Below are 18,851 nucleotides of genomic sequence, written 5' to 3'. Positions count from 1 at the left end.
AGTTTGGAATCATTTAAGTAGGGCAGGCAGTCTGAAGTCAGAGAAAACTGTCCTGTGACTGCTCCTAGCTCTGCACTAGCCTTGGGGTCTCGGGTAAGTCATTTAAATTTTCTAGACCAGATTCCTCTTCTGGAGGAACTACGGGGTTTGCAATAATTACCTCTCAGGGCCCCTTTCTGCTCTACAACTATAGGATTGCACCAAATTGTTTTCTGTGGTTTAAGTAGATAAGGTAAAATAACCCAAGGTAGAATTTAAAAACCATTTCTTTGGTTTTACTCTATAAAATATTGTTTGTGTAACTAGACCAGACTCTACCTTTAGTTCTGATGTAAACATAAGTTCTTGACGTGAAACATCACATGCTTTTATTTCAGGGTTAACCTCCATTTCAGCTAATCATGGGAGAGATTAAAGTCTCTCCTGATTATAACTGGTTTAGAAGTACAGTTCCCCTTAAAAAGGTATGTATGCTCTTACTGCACCTCTTATTTGCTAAAGCTTGTATTGTTTTTTTGTGTGTGACTTAAATGTTATGCCTTAGTAGTCTTTGAGAGTAAACTGCCAAGTACATGACCGTAGGTTACAGATGATAAAAGTTCACCCTGTCCCTGTCAAGTGCAGTCAACTTCTGAGACTCATTCAAGAGTAAGGCCAATATGATGACCATTGCTTTTACATAGTCAAGCAAGCAGGAATATGTACTTCCTCTCTATACTTACAAGAAACATATAGAGACATAAATACATATAATAGGCCAAGGAGCAACCCACATGGTGCAGCAGACCTCTCCTGTCTCACCCGCTGCTCCCCTCAGCAGTGTATTTCAGTAGATCTGTTTATTCTGCTCCCTATTCTGTCTCTGTTGAATCCTTTCACCTCCTGTACCTCTGGCTTACACCCCAGTTCTTGTATACATAAATAAATAAATCTTTAAAAAAATAGAATCTTTATACTGGAATTTGACTGCACACATGTATGTATATGTGTGTGTTTGTGTGTGTGTGCAGTCAGATTCCATCATAAAACTTTTTTCATTTTCTCTTAAGAGTTCAGCTTTTCATTGAACCTGTTATAACAGGTTTCGTCAAAAAGACCAAAGCCCATGTCATCATCAGATTCATCCTCAGATTCTTCTTTCTTTGCTTCTTCTTTCTCATCCTCAGCTGGAGTAGCAGCAGTAGAAGGAGCAGGACCACCTGTAGGGGCAGGTCCACCAGCCCCTACATTGCAGATGAGACTTCCAATGTTGACATTGACCAGATCTCTTGCAAATAAGCCAGCCTAAAAAGGTTCAACATTTATACCCACTGTAAAGCATTTTTCTGTTCCTCAGATTTAAGATTTACAGTGGATCACATTATAGGTTCTCTTTTTGCAAAAATATACTTACTCTGCTATTGTCCAATTCAGGGAATTAGGAATGTCTAAAAACAGCTCTTATATTGAAGTGTGACTACTGACTCTGAGTCCCATGTTAATGCCAAATGTTTGTGGAGCATTCTAGACAAAGATTGTTAAATCACAGAGTAAGGTCTTTGCTGACCCTCTCCGGGAAGTATTAGAGTACTACAATATGAGACCACCTGTATCTCTCTTATAATCATTTTTGTCCGGGTGGACAGTTGCGGAAGTATCATGCAAGTTTGAATAAATAACAAAATCTTCTCCACAAAGAATTTGGGACACAATTCTCCTAGTATAAACAAAATACCTGCAGTATACCTGATACTGTTATAGCAAGTTCCCAGATACCTTATTTCATTCTTTCAACAGTTTAAGTGTGTAGTGGTGTGGCCATTTCACAGATGAAAAAGTCAAAGGTCATGAAAGTTAACATGGATTAAAATCAAATCACTGTGGCTTCCAAGTCAGGAGTGTTTGGCTCTTGCAAAGGGAGCCTTCCTTGCTCCTCACTGCCCCTCACTGACCATGCCTAAAGGAGAATTGGCCACTGGGGCCCCTCTGTCTTGTCTCACCCCCTCAGTAACTCATGTGAGCTACTCCTGATGGATTCATTCTCTTAGCAAGCTGATCACCAATCCAAACAACTCAAATTTATCTAAATATTCCTAGAAGTAGTTACAGGAAGTAGTTTCATTGGTGTGATTTTCTCCAAGCCAGTTTCTTCCACGGTCATAAGTTTCTTGAAATTTTGTGATGCTAGATTTTAAATTGTCAACCAGAGTGTGTCTTCTGAAGGAATTCTGACAAAATTGCCATTCAAAGAACTCTGAGAAAGTTGCTGTGATAAACCTTTCTAAGTATTTATGGTTTCTATTCAGAACATAGCATTTTTAATTACTTTTCTTCCACAATGGATTATTGAAATCATTTCCTAGAAAATTTACGATCTGAACATCTTATCTCAGAGGAACTATATTAGCTACAAGACTGGAATTTATTGTGTTCACTGTCAAAGGCCATTAAGAGATTTTTAGCATAATGATACAAAAAAAACCATGAAAAGCAAAAATGTAGGTGGGTCAGAACATGAACATGGGATATTATTATCACCACTGTGACAATAATAATAACCTGGGGAAGGCCAGAAGGGAATTGCTGGGCCCTCTGGACTTTGCCTTGCCCCAGATGTTCCTGGTGACACCAGTGACCTGGTTGGGGTGCTGCCACCCATTGTGATACCAATGGTCACAGTACTGCCAGTCAGCCCTCTGGGAAAATAACCTTTTAATATAAAAATAGCATAGATATTAATTTGCATTGGAAAAATTTCAAGCAGTTAATGTACTTTTCTAAATACCATCAAAGTTAGTCAAAGAAAATAAAAATTAAACTATCACTCAGTGAACAATACTAATAACTAGCACTTACTGAACCCTGAATATCTGCCAGACCCTGTGCTGAGCACTTGACTGCCTCAGTGCATTTAATGCTCCTCTTTATCCCGTGTTGGATAACTGAATTAGGCAGATTTCTGATGATATTACTCCTCTTACACCTTTCTGCCCCAAAAGCCAATTTTTCTCTGTTCAAACTCCCTACACCCAAGAAGAATTCTCTTGGGATTGGGATACCCACACCTGCCTCATTCCTCCTCTCTAGTCCACAGCTTCCCCTCAGAGGCTTGGTTTCTGTCAGATGCCTGCAGCATCTCCTGAGTGACACCATCTGTATGCAGTTTCTCTCTAGAGCCTCTTGCCTTCCTTCCCCCTAGAGTCCTGAATACTCTGACCCTGCCAACCCCAGCCAGTCCTCTGGGCCCTCACTGGGGAATGACTGCAAACTGCCCACATGCGTGTGCACACACACACGAAAGAAAATGCCAAGTACAGAGTTCAGTGTTTAATGGTAAATAAAATAGACCTCATATAATCATGGATGGAAAGGAAAATGTAAAACTAATAGAAAAAGCAGTTCTTTGGAGGAACATAAAGCAATTCTGTGAAATACTTTCTTAGCACTGAGACCAAGGCAGTTTATTATATCTACTAGTGTAGGTTTATTCCCAAGGTTTATACCTTGTAACAAACCAGCCAGTGGTGTTCAAGTTATTGGTGAGATTATAGTGTGAAGTAACAATGTGAAAACCAAATCCATTTCTATTTTTTTTCTTACAACTTTCCCTCCAGATTATCGTGGATGATGATGATAGTAAGATATGGTCACTCTATGATGCAGGCCCCAGAAATATCAGGTGCCCACTCATATTTCTTCCCCCTGTCAGCGGAACTGCAGATGTATTTTTCCGGCAGATTTTGGCTCTGACTGGATGGGGTTACCGGGTTATAGCTGTAAGTATAACTGAGTGAACATTGAAATTCAGGCTCACATTTTTGTTTTTTGTGCATCTGTTTCTGATCAATTATAGTAATGGGTACATTTTTTTCTTGCAGTAAGGTATTGTTTTCCTTTTTTTAATGTGTGAGTCACAGATATTTTAAATGAAAGTAAGATTCTTATTAAAATATCTTCTTTCCATTACGCTATCATCTGACTCAAATCCTCAAATTTATTTTGCTAGGGTGACTGTTCCCCATCCTGTGTCAAAATAGTGAAATCTTATCCAAAAATGGAAATTTTGATGGTAAAAGTAACACATTACATCAAATCTGGAATTATGCTGTAATTTATATGTAAAAGCAAACAAAAGAAATTTACATTGGTAATACTTATTCCAATAATTTGTCAAGGTCAAAATGAACCTAAGTACTTAAAACAAATCTGTCAGATAGGTCTTATACATATTAAAGAATTCTTTCATTCTCAAGAATTACATTCTTCAAGAATTTGAAGAGTACATATATTAAAGTAATTCTTAGGTGACCAGCCTGAGTTCCTTGGAAATGAGGTAATGACTTGTATTTCTTTTTTCCTCATCATTGTCAACATTAATGGGCCACTTACGAGTGAAGCACCTGACTTTTTTGGCCACCAATAAAAGTACAAGAAATCAGTTAGAATGACTAAGTCAATTAAAAGGAGAGGAACAATTTTATTGACTACTCCCTTAAAGAAATGCTACCAAAAAAAGAGGAAGTTCTCCTTAGAACAGGTGTTATTTCTAGTTCTCCTGAGCCATAATTCAGGATGAAATTGAATTTAAGGGAAAACATTTCTTCTTGTCTTGGGTGGCTTCTCCTCTGTTTACCCTGGAGCCTCAGAGTTTCTCAGCTATTTGGAAAAGAAATTGGTATTCATATACTATGACTACAAAGGGCTTTTTATTCTTTTTCAATTGGTCTGTTAGGTAAAATGTGAATTATGACATTTAGGAGAGGTAAGAACTTATCTTCACATATTTTGAATAAGGAGCAGAGCTTGAACAAATGAGAAATGCTGTTATGTGAGTCCAAATGTTTTCAGCTGTTATGAGTTGCATTTAATTTTATAGGTTTTAAAATAATAAAATAATTGTTATTATTTCAGCTGCAATATCCAGTTTATTGGGACCATCTTGAATTCTGTGATGGATTCAGGAAACTTTTAGATCATTTACAATTAGATAAAGTGAGTACCCTGAAACTGCTTCCTTATATGTGATTTTAATACATTTACATTGTAAAGCCTGCTGTTGTCCATCTTCAAATTTTTTCATGCAATTCACTTACCATGCAATTCAGTCTTTTAAAGCATATAACTTATGGCTCTTAATATATTCATAGATATATAAATTTTAGAATGTTTTTTCATCCCAGAAGGAAACTTTATACCTCTTAGCAGTCGCCCTTCCTGGGTAACCTAATCTACTTTCTGTCTCAGGGGATCTGCTTATTCGGACTTGTTTTTATAACTAGAATCATACAAGATGTGGTCTTTTGTGGCTTCTTTCACTTAGTGTTCTTTTTTTTTTATTTAAATTTTATTTTTATATTCCCCATACAATTACAACCCCCTTATTTTGACCCCAATCCCTTCTTTCCCTGCCCTCCACCCTTAGTGTTGTCTTTTAAGGGTCATCCTGTGTCACACCATGGATAGCACGTCATTCTTATTGTCAAATTATATCCATTGTATGGCTAGATCGCATTTTATTTATCCATTCATCAGTGGAGCACATCTGGATTGTTTCCATTATCTGGCTATTTGAATAACGCTGCCTGAACATGAACATTCAAGTTTTTGTGTGGACATATGTTTTCATTAAAATGTATGAATCCAAGTATACGTGCCTGGGAATAGACTTATTGCAGCATATTTTTCTTAAACATAAACTGCCTAGTGGTTTCATTTTCTGTAAATAATATTTTTCAACTTGTATAATTTATATGCACAATTGTATTGCTTTCTTTGGAGGGTGTATAAATTGCACCTAAGTACCATATTTCTTAAATCTCTAATTGTTGTAGAGATTTTAGTCTATTGGCCGGTGATGACATGATATTCTGTGTTTAATGATATTAAAAACAATTTTTTAATACTTACATTCAGGTATGAGCATTGTTTTAGCATCCTCCTTGTGTTTGTTACCTCTAGGTTCATCTTTTTGGGGCTTCTTTGGGAGGCTTTTTGGCCCAGAAATTTGCTGAATATACTCACAAATCTCCCAGAGTTCAGTCCCTCATCCTCTGCAATTCCTTCAGTGACACCTCAATCTTCAACCAAACTTGGACTGCAAACAGGTAAGAACATAAACAATTTGACCAAAATTCTTCTTATTTTTATACAGTGGAATTTTAAAACATTGGCTTTTGGGTTTTTTTTTTTTTTCAGTGCAGTAGGATGGGGTGGGGTCAATATCTACTTCTGTCTTCTGAAACCACCCTGCTTTTAAAATTAGAAACAGTCACCTTTCAAAAGAAAAGAATCACATAAACTCAGAGTCCAGCTGTTTCTATTACTCTAAATTATTGTTTAGCTTTGTTCAATATACATTCATGTGTGTTTACAGTGCATATACAACTAATAAAGCACTCTGCCTGTTCCACTTCTTATTTTGTATGTACAGTTGTGTGTATTACCTGACAGTTTCTTTAGGCATTTGACATTTCCCCCCTTTTTTAAAAGATTTATTTTTATTTATTTATGTATACAAGGACTGGGGTGTAGGCCATAGGTGTGTGGAGTGAGAGGATTCACCAGAGACAGAGTGAGGAGCAGAACAGGCAAATCTACTAAAATACACTCCTGAGGGGAGCAGCCGGCAAGACAGGAGAGGTCTGCTATGGGTCAACTCCCTGATGGGGGATCAAATTCATGGCTGCAGTGACTGGAGATAGCTTGACAGTGCTGAGACTTTAACCCCTGACCCACCAGGGAGGTCACGACATGTCCCCATTTTTCATTGTGTTCTGTAATCATGTACAGATTACTTTTTTACTTTGTTTCTGGGTTTTTCCCTTGAAGTATTTCCCCCCAAATAGAAAAGACTAGGGCATTTAGTCTGTCAGCAGGTGTTCTGACATCATGACACTTAATGTTAGTCTGCTTTTCAGAACGATGGAAGTGGTGGAATGCTTTGTGGGACAACTAGATGCTACCTCTGAGCCATCTCTTTGTGATTTTACCATTTCAATTTGCTTGATAGGTATCTCATTGTACTTAAAGCTGATAAAACATGCATTTCTTTCATTGCTAGCAAGGCTAGGTTTTACCCTAAAAAAATCCAGTCATTAAGCATACCTGTCTGGTCAGGTTGGTTTTCAAATAATGTTATAGGTAAGCATTGTTTCCACATCTACTTAAGATTGCATTCTGATATTTTTTAAAACCTGTGCTGATATTATCTCAGTAGTTTACTGAGCATTTAGGTAGCAATTTTTCAATACATTAGCATCAAATACTTTGTGTCCAGATGATGCACTAAAGCTCATTGATTATTTTTGATGATTTTAAATGCTGTTTCAGTCATCAGAAGCCAACACTGTCCCCACTTTTTTTGTGTTCTTGATTATCAGCTACTTTTTATCAAATGTCTGATTGCTTACTGTGTGCCACACACTGAGACTGCAGGAACAAACAAAGCCAGCAGGGCCCACCCCTCACAGAGCAAACAGACTTCATCACCTTTAGATGATAAGAAAGCTATGGGGGGCAGGATGAGAATATAGAGAGGTAAATAAAAAGTGGTTGGTCTTGTGAGGAAAATTAACACTCATGATTAATGGAATGATTGTCAACTAAAGGTCACATCCATAAAGACTGAATTCCCATGACTTAGCCCAATCGAATCTAAGAATAGCAAACTTAGGGAGGTACAAAAACTCATTTTGAAATCTGTTTGGAATATCAATCAAAAGGTAATTTAAAACTACAGGCTGACTTCTGACGTGTCAGTTTTTCAAGGGAAATAACTTAACTCTGGGAATAAGGCAAATTAGAAAAAATGAAATCTTGAATCATCAGAATGTCTGCTTTAGTAAAGGTATTTTCAAATATCACTTATAATTATTCCATATCCTTAAATAAAAGTTTGATCATATTACATGAAAACATTTTTGAAACTTGGGAAAGTGTATATTAAAACTAAAGTCTTCAAAACTAGCTTTTTGAAGAAAGGGACCTTTAATCTCTAGGTCCCAACTACCAAGCTAATACACAGCTTCCACACTGAATGAATATTTGCCATTTGTGTGTAGTCTTGGAAGTTTAAATTTATTAAGTTTTTGTTTTACAGCTTTTGGCTGATGCCATCATTTATGCTAAAAAAAATAGTTCTTGGAAACTTTTCTTCTGGCCCAGTGGACCCTATGATGGCTGATGCCATTGATTTCATGGTGGACAGGGTAAGGATCATAACATTGGGGTGGGGACACCTTGTGCTTAGAATGTTCATGTCTGCTTGATTCCTGGAGATATATCTGCCTCATCAAGTATGTACTAGAGGTGTTTGCTTAAGCAGTCTCCTATATTAATTTAATAAATCCAAATAGACACCTTGCTGGTAAATGCGTGACTGCTTTAGTGCTTCCCAAAACAGCCATTCATCACAATCCCTTGGGGAAACTTTTAAAAATATAGATCCCTCACACCAGACCATGGACTGGAATTCCTGGGCTTGGGGCATAGGAATCTATATTTTTTGCCTCACCCCTTTTGAAGCTCCCTAAGGTGATTCTCATACAATAGGACTATGGACATACATATAGGAACTGTGGAGCTAGATGATTTTTCTGAGATCTCTTTCACCGAAGATCTTGTAAATGCTTATACATCACCTTCAAGCTTCAGGAATTGGCTCATTGTCCACAGGCACCTGGTTGCAGAGGCACCTCCGTCAGAAGGTCAAGTTCCCAGAATATAACAATGTCATCACTGGAGAGGCACAATTTATGGTCTCTCAAATACACTGTTTCCTCATCGGTGTCCTTTCTGGCCATACCATACATGATATCACCTTTATAAGCATCTTTGTAAATCTGTGGATTTAATGTAAATTAAATTTAATGTAAATTAAATTTAATATAAATTGATTCAAATACTTTACCTGTATTTCTTTCTGCAGCTTGAAAGTTTGGGTCAGAGTGAACTGGCTTCAAGACTTACCCTAAATTGTCAGAATTCTTATGTGGAACCTCATAAAATTCGGGACATCCCTGTAACCATTATGGATGTAAGCTTCCTTTTAAGTAAAATAGATGCTTTGCCTTTTTAAATGTATATGGCAGGACCTTCCTCATAATTATTTTATAATTTTTCAGTGTCTTTTTAAATGCGGTCTTGAATGTTTTTTTTTTTTTTTTAATTTACCAGCTTTCTCAATTCCAAAATATCCTTATTGCTTATCCTGTATTCTTCCTCACAGGAATAACACCATTAAAATCAAAATAAATTTAAAACCAACACAGTGGTTCTATCCTTCTGGTGTATTTTTGGCTGTTTTCACCAACAAATATTGCACTTAGCTATGACTTATCTAGGCACCAAAGAGAAAGTGCCTTATGAATCAGAGAAGCAAGACTTCCACAAAGTCTAATCAGTACAATTTTTAATTGTGATAAAATATACATAATAAAAAACACCATTTTAGCATGCTATAGTAAAGATATCAAATTATAATGTAGTACACCTGAAACTTAGATAATGTTATAAATCAATGTTACCTCAATTTTTGCCAATTCACCATTTTAACTGTTTTTAAATTCACAGTTCGATAGCATGAAGTACATTTACAGTGTAGTGCAACCATTGTCCATTTATAGAACTTTTCATCATCCAAAACTGAAACTCCATACCCTTTAAGCAACAATTCCCCTTTCCTTCTCCCCTCAGCCCCTGTCAGCTCTGTTCTACTTTTTGCCCCTATGAAGTTGCCTATTTTATTCCTCAATAAGGGAAATCATACAATATGTATCCTTTTGTCTCTGGCTTGTCTTGCTTAGGGTATATTTTTAAGGTTCATGCATGTTATAGCATGTTAAAATGTCATTTCCTTTTAAGACTGAATAATATTCCATTGGTGTATACACCGTATTTTGCTTATCCATTCATCTGTTGATGGACACTTGGGATTGTTTCCAGCTTGTGAATAGTGCTGCTGTGAGCATAGAGAGGCAAATGCCTGCTTTCAATTCTTGAGTTTGAGGTCCTTCTTTCTTTCTTTGGAGTAGTGTATACCCACTAGTGGAGTTGTTGGGTCACAGAGTAATTCAATGTTTAACTTTTTTTTTAAAGATTTATTTATTTATGCATACAAGAGCTGGGGTACAGGCCAGAGGTGTGGGTGGTGAGAGGATTCACCAGACAGAGTGGGGAACAAAACAGGCAGATTGACTGAAATGCACTGCTGAGGGGAGCAGCGGGCAAGTCAGGAGAGGTCTGCTGAGCCATGTGGGTAGCTCCCACATGGCCGGTGATCAAACTTGTGCTGCAGAGGCTGTAGATAGCTTCATAGGTTGCATCTCAACCCCTTGCACCACCAAGGAGGCACTCTATGTTTAACTTTTTGAGGAGCTGCCAAATAGTCTTCCATAGTGGCTGTACCATTTTAAATTCCCACATACCCACCAGGTATGTGCAGTGCTCCACTGTCTCCATACCCTCACCAACACTTGTTGTTTCCTGGTTTGGTTATTTTTAAATACTGATTATCCTAAGGGATGTGAAATACTTTTTATTTTAATCACATAACTACTTTATTTTGCCTTGGAGTTATTTCTAAATTCAACTAATGTGGTTTTTTTTTTTTTTTTAATGAGAGGGTTTGTTTTGTTTTGTTTTAAGATTTATTTATTTATTTATTTATTTATTTATTTATTTATTTATACAAGCACTGGATACAGTCAGAAATGCAGGAGGGTGAGAGAATTCACTAGAGCCAGAGCGGGGAGCAGAGCAGGCAGAAGGACCGAAGTACACTGCTGAGGGGAGCAGCGGGTGGCAGGAGAGGTCTGCGCACCATGTGGGACCCTCCTCCGGTGGCCGGGGAGCAGCTGGGGATCGAACTGGCGCCGCAGAGGCTGCGGGCAGCTTTGCAACCCAGCGCTCAAAGGCTGCACCACCGGGGAGGCTCTAATGTGGTATTTTTAAGAATTGATTTTTGCCAAGAAATAATCCATTACAAGCATATAAACTGTAATTTCTTACAATTTACCACCATAATTGCTGGTACAGTCCAACATTTACCATGATCCAGAGCAAGCTTTTCAATAGTCTGGGTGAAATATTTCGTCCCCAAGACACTACATTTGCTTTGTCTGCCCTTCTTTCAAAGTTGTGCTCACCACATGGATATGTGGTCGCTGGAAGCTGTCCATAAGCTTTAGCAAATTGGACATATATTATGCATTACTTATATGTTTGTTTTTGCTTCTTGATTTAAAATACTTTCTGAAAAACCTTTTGCAAGAGTGTATAAACATAAATTTGCATGGGCATTGAAAGATGTCCCAAATCCTTAACTCCAGACTGCTGACACATTGTTTTTTAAAAGGTGTTTGACCAGAGTGCACTTTCAATGGAAGCTAAAGAAGAAATGTACAAACTGTATCCTAATGCCCGGAGGGCTCACCTTAAAACAGGAGGCAATTTCCCATACCTGTGTAGAAGTGCAGAGGTAAATCTTTATGTACAGGTAAGTCCGAGCATGGACCCCAGAATACTTTACCCAAAGTGTGTGGTTAGACGTGTACAATGTTTTGTTTTGTTTTGTTTTAAGGTTTTATTTTTATTTATTTATGCATACAAGAACTGGGGTGTAGGCCAGAGGTTTGGGGGTGAGAAGATTCACCAGAGACAGAATGCAGAGCAGAACAGCCAGATCGACTGAAATAGACTGCTGAGGGGAGCAGCAGCAAGACAGGAGAGGTCTGCTGTGCCATCAAACTCATGTCACAGTGGCTGGCCATAGCTTAATAGCCCTGAGACTTTAACCCCTGTGCTACCAGGGAGATCCATAACCTTTTTTATTTTTAATGACAGAGTAAGAGAACTACAGAATTCTCTTTAAGAAGGAGGCACTGACTTTATAAAAGTGGTTTACATTGATAATTCATAGGACAAGTCAAGCAGACATATTACAGATACCCGAGTGACTGCACAGTCTCCCTTTTCTAAGAAATGCAGACCCTCAGCCACACACTACTGTATACCATTGGTGTGATGTGGCCTTACCTCCTGGACACAGTAAAAATAAATCAGAGTAGGACATAAAACCCAAGTGGGGTCCATCTGAATCCCAGGAAGTGACTTCTTTTTTTTTTTTTTTAAGATTTATTTATTTATACATACAAGAGCTGGGGTACAGGCCAGAGGTTTGAGGGGTGAGAGGTTCACCAGAAACAGAGTGGAGAACAGAACAGGCAGATCGACTGAAATACACTGCTGAGGGGAGCAGTTGGGCGAGTCAGGAGAGGTCTGCTGCGCCATGTGGGTATCTCCCTTGCCTGGGGATCGAACTCATGTTGCAGTGACTGCAGATAGCTTCATAGCTTGCATCTTAACCCCTTGTGCCACCAGCGAGGGCCCCGGAAATGACTTCTTAATCTAATTCTAACGCACTAAAAAAAAAACAACACCCAAACACGCAATGCCTCCTCAATCTCTACTTCAATATATATTAGAATAGTAGCATAGACATGGTTGTTTTGGCAGTTTGGCAAGAAGTATCAAGAATCTTAAAAAACCTGTCACATCCTTTGATCCTGCCATGCACGTGTGACAAAAAAACGTAAACTAAATATAGAAAGACTTGATGTAAAGACATTCCCTACAGTATTAGAACAGCAAAAGATAGGAAGCAGCAGACAAAAAGGTAAATACCTCTCAAGGAGCAGCTTGACGCCATGTTCGTGCTCATGAAGAGTTGTAAGGACTTGGAGAAGTCTATATTAAGTGAGGAATGAAGGTCCCAAATTGTCATTTAAACTTTTTTTTCCTTTGGCTTTTCTCTGTTTGCCAATTTTTCTCATATACCAGTCTGTAACTTTACAAGTATAAAACATTTACATGCCTTCATTAAAATAAAGTTTCTGTGTTTCTGCAGATACATTTGCTGCAATTCCATGGAACCAAATATGCAGCCATTGACCCGTCAATGGTCAGTGCTGAGGAACTCGAGGTGCAGAAAAGCAATCTCGGCATCAGCGAGGAGGAGCAGTAGCTGTGGCTTTGGCTGCTGCTGCGGAGTGGCCCCGCGTGTCCTCGTACAATCAGTAACATGCCCGTCAGTTGGCCTCTGTCTGCTTTGTCGGGCCGGCCAGCTATCACTGTGTTTGGAAGAAGGACTAATGGTTTTCTTCCTCACAGATGCAGCTCTTCTAAGCCAGTGTAACTGCTCCCTCTTCGTTTTTTTTAGCTTTTGGATTTGAAGATGTACTTTTGAAGACTCCCATTTTAAGAATTGTGAAACTTTTGCTACCGGAAGTCTCCACCACTGTGTTTTGAAGTGAATGTTAATTTCTGAGGTTTGGGATTTTATGGGTTTTATTTTTTTTCTATCCTTTTCCTTTCTTCCTTCCTTTGTTTTTTATGTTGTTTGTTGTAAATGCTGCACATTCAGATTGTGTGTCAGAAAGATATTGATTATTTTTATGCTTTCTTGGTTATAACCGTTGTCAGAGTGCCAAGGCTGCTTCCCCACTCTGCTCTCTTACAAATCATCTTCTAATTTCCAGTTAAGCGATTTGTTTTCTGTTTTTAGCTGTTGTCTTTTTAGACATTACAGTCATTTGGAATAAAAATTCACCTTCAGTGAGTAGCATTTGTGATTTTTGAGCATCTCTCCAGTTGGGCTCACAGACATAGGACTTGGTGAAAAACAGTTGTTTCACACTATTTAGATGAATTATTCTCTAAAGTGCTAGATGAATTATTCTCTAAAGTGCAGTTTTTTTGTTAAATAACTACCTTCGTTTATTGAGCTCCTATTCCATGCCAGATGCTTTTCATAACTGCATTCCCCCCATGGAAAACTTTAAGCACACATAGAGAAAATAGTATGACAAATAATGTCCCCATCGCCTAGCTTCAAAAATGATCCTCTTGTATCCTGTCTTGTTCCATCTTTTACCCATCATCACTTCGTCCACATATTTTCCCATCACTGGATTATTTTAAAACAATTTCTGACATATTGTTTCATGTATAAATATTTCTGTGTGTACCTTCAAGAGATGAATTAACCAAAATGCATCATCACACTTAAGAATTCACCAGTAATTTCTTCTTATCATCTACTGAACATAACATCATCAGTGTTCCCATTTATGATTGACCCAGGTCTTTTACAGCTGACTTGTTCTCTAATCAGCTTCCCTACAAAGCTCACACTTTGTATTTGATTAAAATTATCTCAAATTTCTTTTGAACTATAAGTTCTTCCTCCATCTATTTCTTTTTCATGCCATTTATCTATTTATTGAAGACACAGGTTCATTTTCCCTATGGAATTCCTCACAGTCTGGATTTGACTGATTGTAGCCTCAGGGTGTATTTTTACTCGTTTCTCTGCCCCTGGTATTTCTGATAAACTAGTTTACATCTAAAGACTTGATGGAGTTTAAGCTCACTATCTGGCAGGAACACTTCATCTGGTGCTGTGTGCTTCCCATTGTGTCACTTCAGGAGGCACATAGTGTCTGTTTGTCTCTAAGTTGTCAAAATTGCTTGGTGGGTTCAGGCGTCGTCAACCTGAGCCAGTTAGAAAATTCTCCTAATGACTCAGCTGCCACGGGTGAGCGCTACACCCCTGCATTCTCTCATTTAGTACTGCTACAGTGACAACACTCTAATAGTTGTCATTCCTTGTGCATTTATTTTTTTTTAAATATTTCTTGGTTTCACCTTCAAGTCTCATTTTTTTTTTAATAGAGGCATGTTTTTATTTATTTATTTGTTTGTTTGTTTATACATGCACTGGGTACAGTCAGAAGTGCGGGAGGGTGAGAGAATTCACCAGAGCCAGAGCGGGGAGCAGAGCAGGCAGAAGGACCGAAGTACACTGCTGAGGGGAGCAGCGGGCAGCAGGAGAGGTCTGCGCGCCATGTGGGACCCTCCTCAGGTGGCCGGGGAGCAGCCGGGGATCGAACCGGCGCCGCAGAGGCCGCGGGCAGCTTCGCAACCCAGCGCTCAACCGCTGCGCCACTGGGGAGGCCCTCCTTGTGCATTTATTAACTGGAGTTGCTGATTAAGAAATTAGACAGCTTTCCCTCATCAGCTATTTGGTTTCCCTGAGGTACAGCGTAGACAAGAAAATCAGCACTGATTTTCCCGTTAAAGTCTTTGAATATTGAGTTAGTCGTACTTTTCAGATTTCATGTCCACCACAACCTCAATGAAACTAATTTTACAGGAGTAGTCACAGACAGGGAGAAGTTAAGAGACTTGCTCAGCATCACAGTAGGGAGCAGAGATGGAAGGCCATCTTGAGTCTGACTGCCCCTCTACCCCTGAGCCAGGGATCTTTCCACGGAGACCACAATGTCTTCTCTACCTTGAGGCTAGATGGCTGTAGTGATGGCTAGATGGAAGCCCTTGGCAAACCGTGAAGGCAGGGGCTTGATGTTAGCCTCTGTGGCTCCTTTGAGGCTGCCATTTGCATTATGTGTCTTGACTTCTCAATGCACAGGGAGCTCCCGTAGGCAGGAGCTGCTTGGCCTCACCTGATGTAGTGACGAGCTATGGGGCTCACCATCCTCCACTTTTCTGATTCTTCCCACATGGGCCTATGCCCTCTAACAGCTTTCACTACTCCCTGCTCTATACCCTGATCACTACAACGTGCTGTTTCCAGTGTTGGCCCTTGAACATCATTTCAGGCCTATCTGGTCAGCCTTCTGCAGGCATCCCAGACTCTACCTGGCAGCACCACACACATGTTTCCATGGCCCAAACCTGCCCCTTCTCTCTTAGGTTTCATAATCTCAGTTCCTAGCATCACTGTTCCTCAGACTCCCCAGCTAGAAATGCAGCCATCTTGGACCCCCACCCATACCATGTCACAAGCTGAAGCAGATGTGGAGATGAAACTTTGGGTACAGAATGCTTATTAAGGATCAAAGGAAGGAAGGTTGTGGAAGGAGGGTGGGTTGGGCAGAGAGAGAAGATGAGCTGTAATGCAGGCCCAACCAAGTAGTGGCCAACCAGGTGGGGAGATCAGAGCCAGCAGGGCCCATTGGAATGGTCTCCTGGGCTGAAATTGGGCCTTTATGCTTCCATCTTGCTCAGCTCCCAATATAGGCTGCATTAGGGAGGGAATGGTGAGGGGTGAGGCAGCTCTCTGCAGCTGAGGCCAACCTGAGAGGCTGATAGCTATTAGCAGGCAGTAAGGCCTTCCTTGAAGGGGGATCTGAACAGTGAATTTCCACATCTTCCATACCCCATACACCCTCGCAGAGATCTGCCAACATTCCTGAAAACTCTTCCAAGCTGTAGGCCAGACTATGGCATCTCCTGCCCAAGACTTCAGTGACTACTCACAGACTACCACTGCCCTGACCCACCCCCTTCCATTTCCGAGTTGTCCACAAATAGGTCTGACTTGGTCACTTACCAGTGTATGAACCTTTGGGGACCTCTCTTTGGAAATTAGACCACAGTTTAGGAAATTCTGAAGTAGAACTTTTACCATTTTCTGAAGAGCTGCATGCAAGAAGAAATGAGGGGAGCAAACTTCACCTATGAGAGGTGACTCTCATACCAGCCGCGCGGGTTGGTTTTGACACGTTATATAACCCCAGGGGCTGCCCAGTCTTTCCACAAATTGCCTTGGGATCCACAGGAGAAAGACCTTATACTGTAAGTATGTGGACTTATAGTAAATATCTTAAAGTTTATATTTCTTGAATGAATTTTTTAAGTATGCATCTTGAAAAGGGAGTAATAGTAAAAAAGTAAATGTACTTTGAAAAACAACTTAAATATACATGAACAGTCACAATTAGGCGGGGAAAGCACTCTGCAAAGATAGGCAGGTGTGCTGGTGGGAGTGCAAACTGGTCCAACCACTATGGAGAGCTGTGTGGAGATTTCTGGACCTACTAAACATAGAGCTTCCATATGATCCAGCAATTCCACTCCTAGGTATTTACCCAAAGGACACAGAAACATCAATTCCAAAGAACACCTGCACCCCTATGTTTATAGCAGCACTGTTTACAATAGCTAAGCTTTGGAAACAGCCCAAATGCCCAAAAATAGATGACTGGATCAAGAAGATGTGGTACATATACACCATGGAATATTACTCAGCATTCAAAAAAGATAAACACATGCAATTTGCAGCAACATGGATGGCGCTGGAAGGGATCATGCATAGCGAAATACGCCAGAAAGAGAAAGAAAAATACCGGATGGTCTCACTCATAGCAGGAATCTAGAAAACTTAAATAAGGGACAAGGAAAATGAATAACTATAAGAAAGTGAAAATCAAAATCAACAAAAAAACTATGAACCAGAGACACTTTTTTAGGGGTGGGGGGCGGGAGGGGAGGGATTGGGGTCAAAATGGGGGGTTGCAATTGTATGGGGAATATAAAAATAAAATTTATTATAAAAAAAATAATAATCTTTGGAGAAGCCCACCCTATCTGCCAATACCTATGCTATTGCCCACTAGCTACATGCCCTGAGCTGGCCGCTGCTGCCTAGTTTTTAGTTGGACTCTACAGAGAGCCAGCTCATAGAGAAGTATGTGTCAATTAAACTTGAACTTCATGTCTTTCATTTGTCCATTGCCTGAAACAACAGTGCAATTAGTCATCATTAGTTTGGAGTATATTAATTCTTTATTGACTTAAGAGACATCATGTTGTATGTGACTAGTTTGTGTTATTATTATAAATTATAATTCCTGGAGTGACCTGCAAATAAATTATTGGCAAAGACAAAAAAAAAGATAGGCAGGTGTGTGTCTCCAAAGAGGAGTCTTTTTGGTTCAGTACAATACACAACGTAAAGGTTGTATTGTAGGCTGGGGAGCACTATCCAGGGCCCTTACCGTCTTCCTGCCCCTCCAGTTCATGTCATCCCGCCCCTCCTTCCACTCTCCCTGTAGCCAGCCACAGTGTTCCCCACACAGATCTCTGTGCTCCTCTCCACGTTTCCTCACCACGCAGACTGTGCCCTTTGCTTGAGATGTGTTTCCACACTTCTGTCTTCTCCATGAACTTCTGAGACTTCCCTCCCTGCCTTCCCTTCCCCAAGAAGGAATAAATTTCATAGTCCTTTGCCCACACCCATTACAGCACAGTCACATTTACTACATTATTGTTCGCACCCCCATGCTCACGGCACCACAGCTTCCGGAGGGCAGGAACTATGGGCACTGAGCTCTGCACCCCAGCTCCTAGCAGACTGCCCGACACGGAAGACACTGAGTAACTACTGGCTGGGGGTGGTGAGTTGAGCAGTTGTGCTTACACAGAACTAGCCCACAGCAGTTTGTCTGATTTGAAATTTTGCTGTCGAGTTCACCAATGGAAAAAAAAACAAGTATTGAGTTTGACAGATATGGTACAATATTTTTATTTTAAGAACTTGCTTTTCTGTCTTGAAACAAATATAAAATTCGCTTTGTAAAATTCATCCTGTAGAAGAGTTGAGTGCCACGTGATACAAAATACCTTTCCCTATAGAGTAGAGGGAAGAGGGGGTTTTCCCACTTCAGCACAGCACCTGCAGAGACAGGTGTCACGTGCACAAGGCCACCTTTTGTGGGGGGAGTTTTGAGGGGGTCTCTGAATCTCACTGCCAGCTGTGAGGCCTCAGGCACATACACCTCTCAGACCATCAGGTTATTGCCTGTAAAACGGGTTGGTTTCAAAACCTCTTTTTATTTTCATAAGTTACTTTCATAAGTTACTTTCAGGGATGCTGGGTTTGGTACCTGATTAACCACCCAATTAACTGCTTAAGCTTCCTGAGCCCCAGTGTCCTCTCTGAAATGGTGCCCCTGTGCTCAGGGGACTGCTGAGAGGCTCCAGGGAGATGAAAGTGACAGGAGGGCTGCAAG

The 18,851-nt window shown here is 39.9% G+C and overlaps 1 protein-coding gene across 3 annotated transcripts; it reads left to right on the top strand.

Moving 5' to 3' along the window:
* Window positions 1–401: 401 nt before the first annotated feature.
* Window positions 402–13,000, top strand: SPG21 (SPG21 abhydrolase domain containing, maspardin; the record flags this gene model as incomplete). 3 transcript variants are annotated; one of them, XM_084239661.1, is made up of 8 exons in its annotated part: window positions 402–464; window positions 3,594–3,755; window positions 4,891–4,971; window positions 5,938–6,083; window positions 8,078–8,186; window positions 8,906–9,013; window positions 11,333–11,473; window positions 12,884–13,000. In XM_084239661.1, the coding sequence occupies 8 exons, from the start codon at window positions 402–404 to the stop codon at window positions 12,998–13,000; spliced, it is 927 nt and encodes a 308-aa protein (XP_084095787.1). The 3 variants fall into 3 exon arrangements, with proteins under 3 accessions (XP_084095787.1, XP_084095788.1, XP_084095789.1); XM_084239662.1 differs by lacking the exon at window positions 4,891–4,971; XM_084239663.1 differs by lacking the exon at window positions 11,333–11,473.
* Between the last annotated feature and the right edge of the window lie 5,851 nt (window positions 13,001–18,851).

Source organism: Talpa europaea (genome assembly GCF_964194135.1).
Source record: "Talpa europaea genome assembly, chromosome: 8".
Classification (NCBI taxonomy): domain Eukaryota; kingdom Metazoa; phylum Chordata; class Mammalia; order Eulipotyphla; family Talpidae; genus Talpa; species Talpa europaea.
The sequence above is the reverse complement of the archived record's forward strand: the minus strand, read 5'-3'. Positions and strand labels throughout refer to the sequence as shown.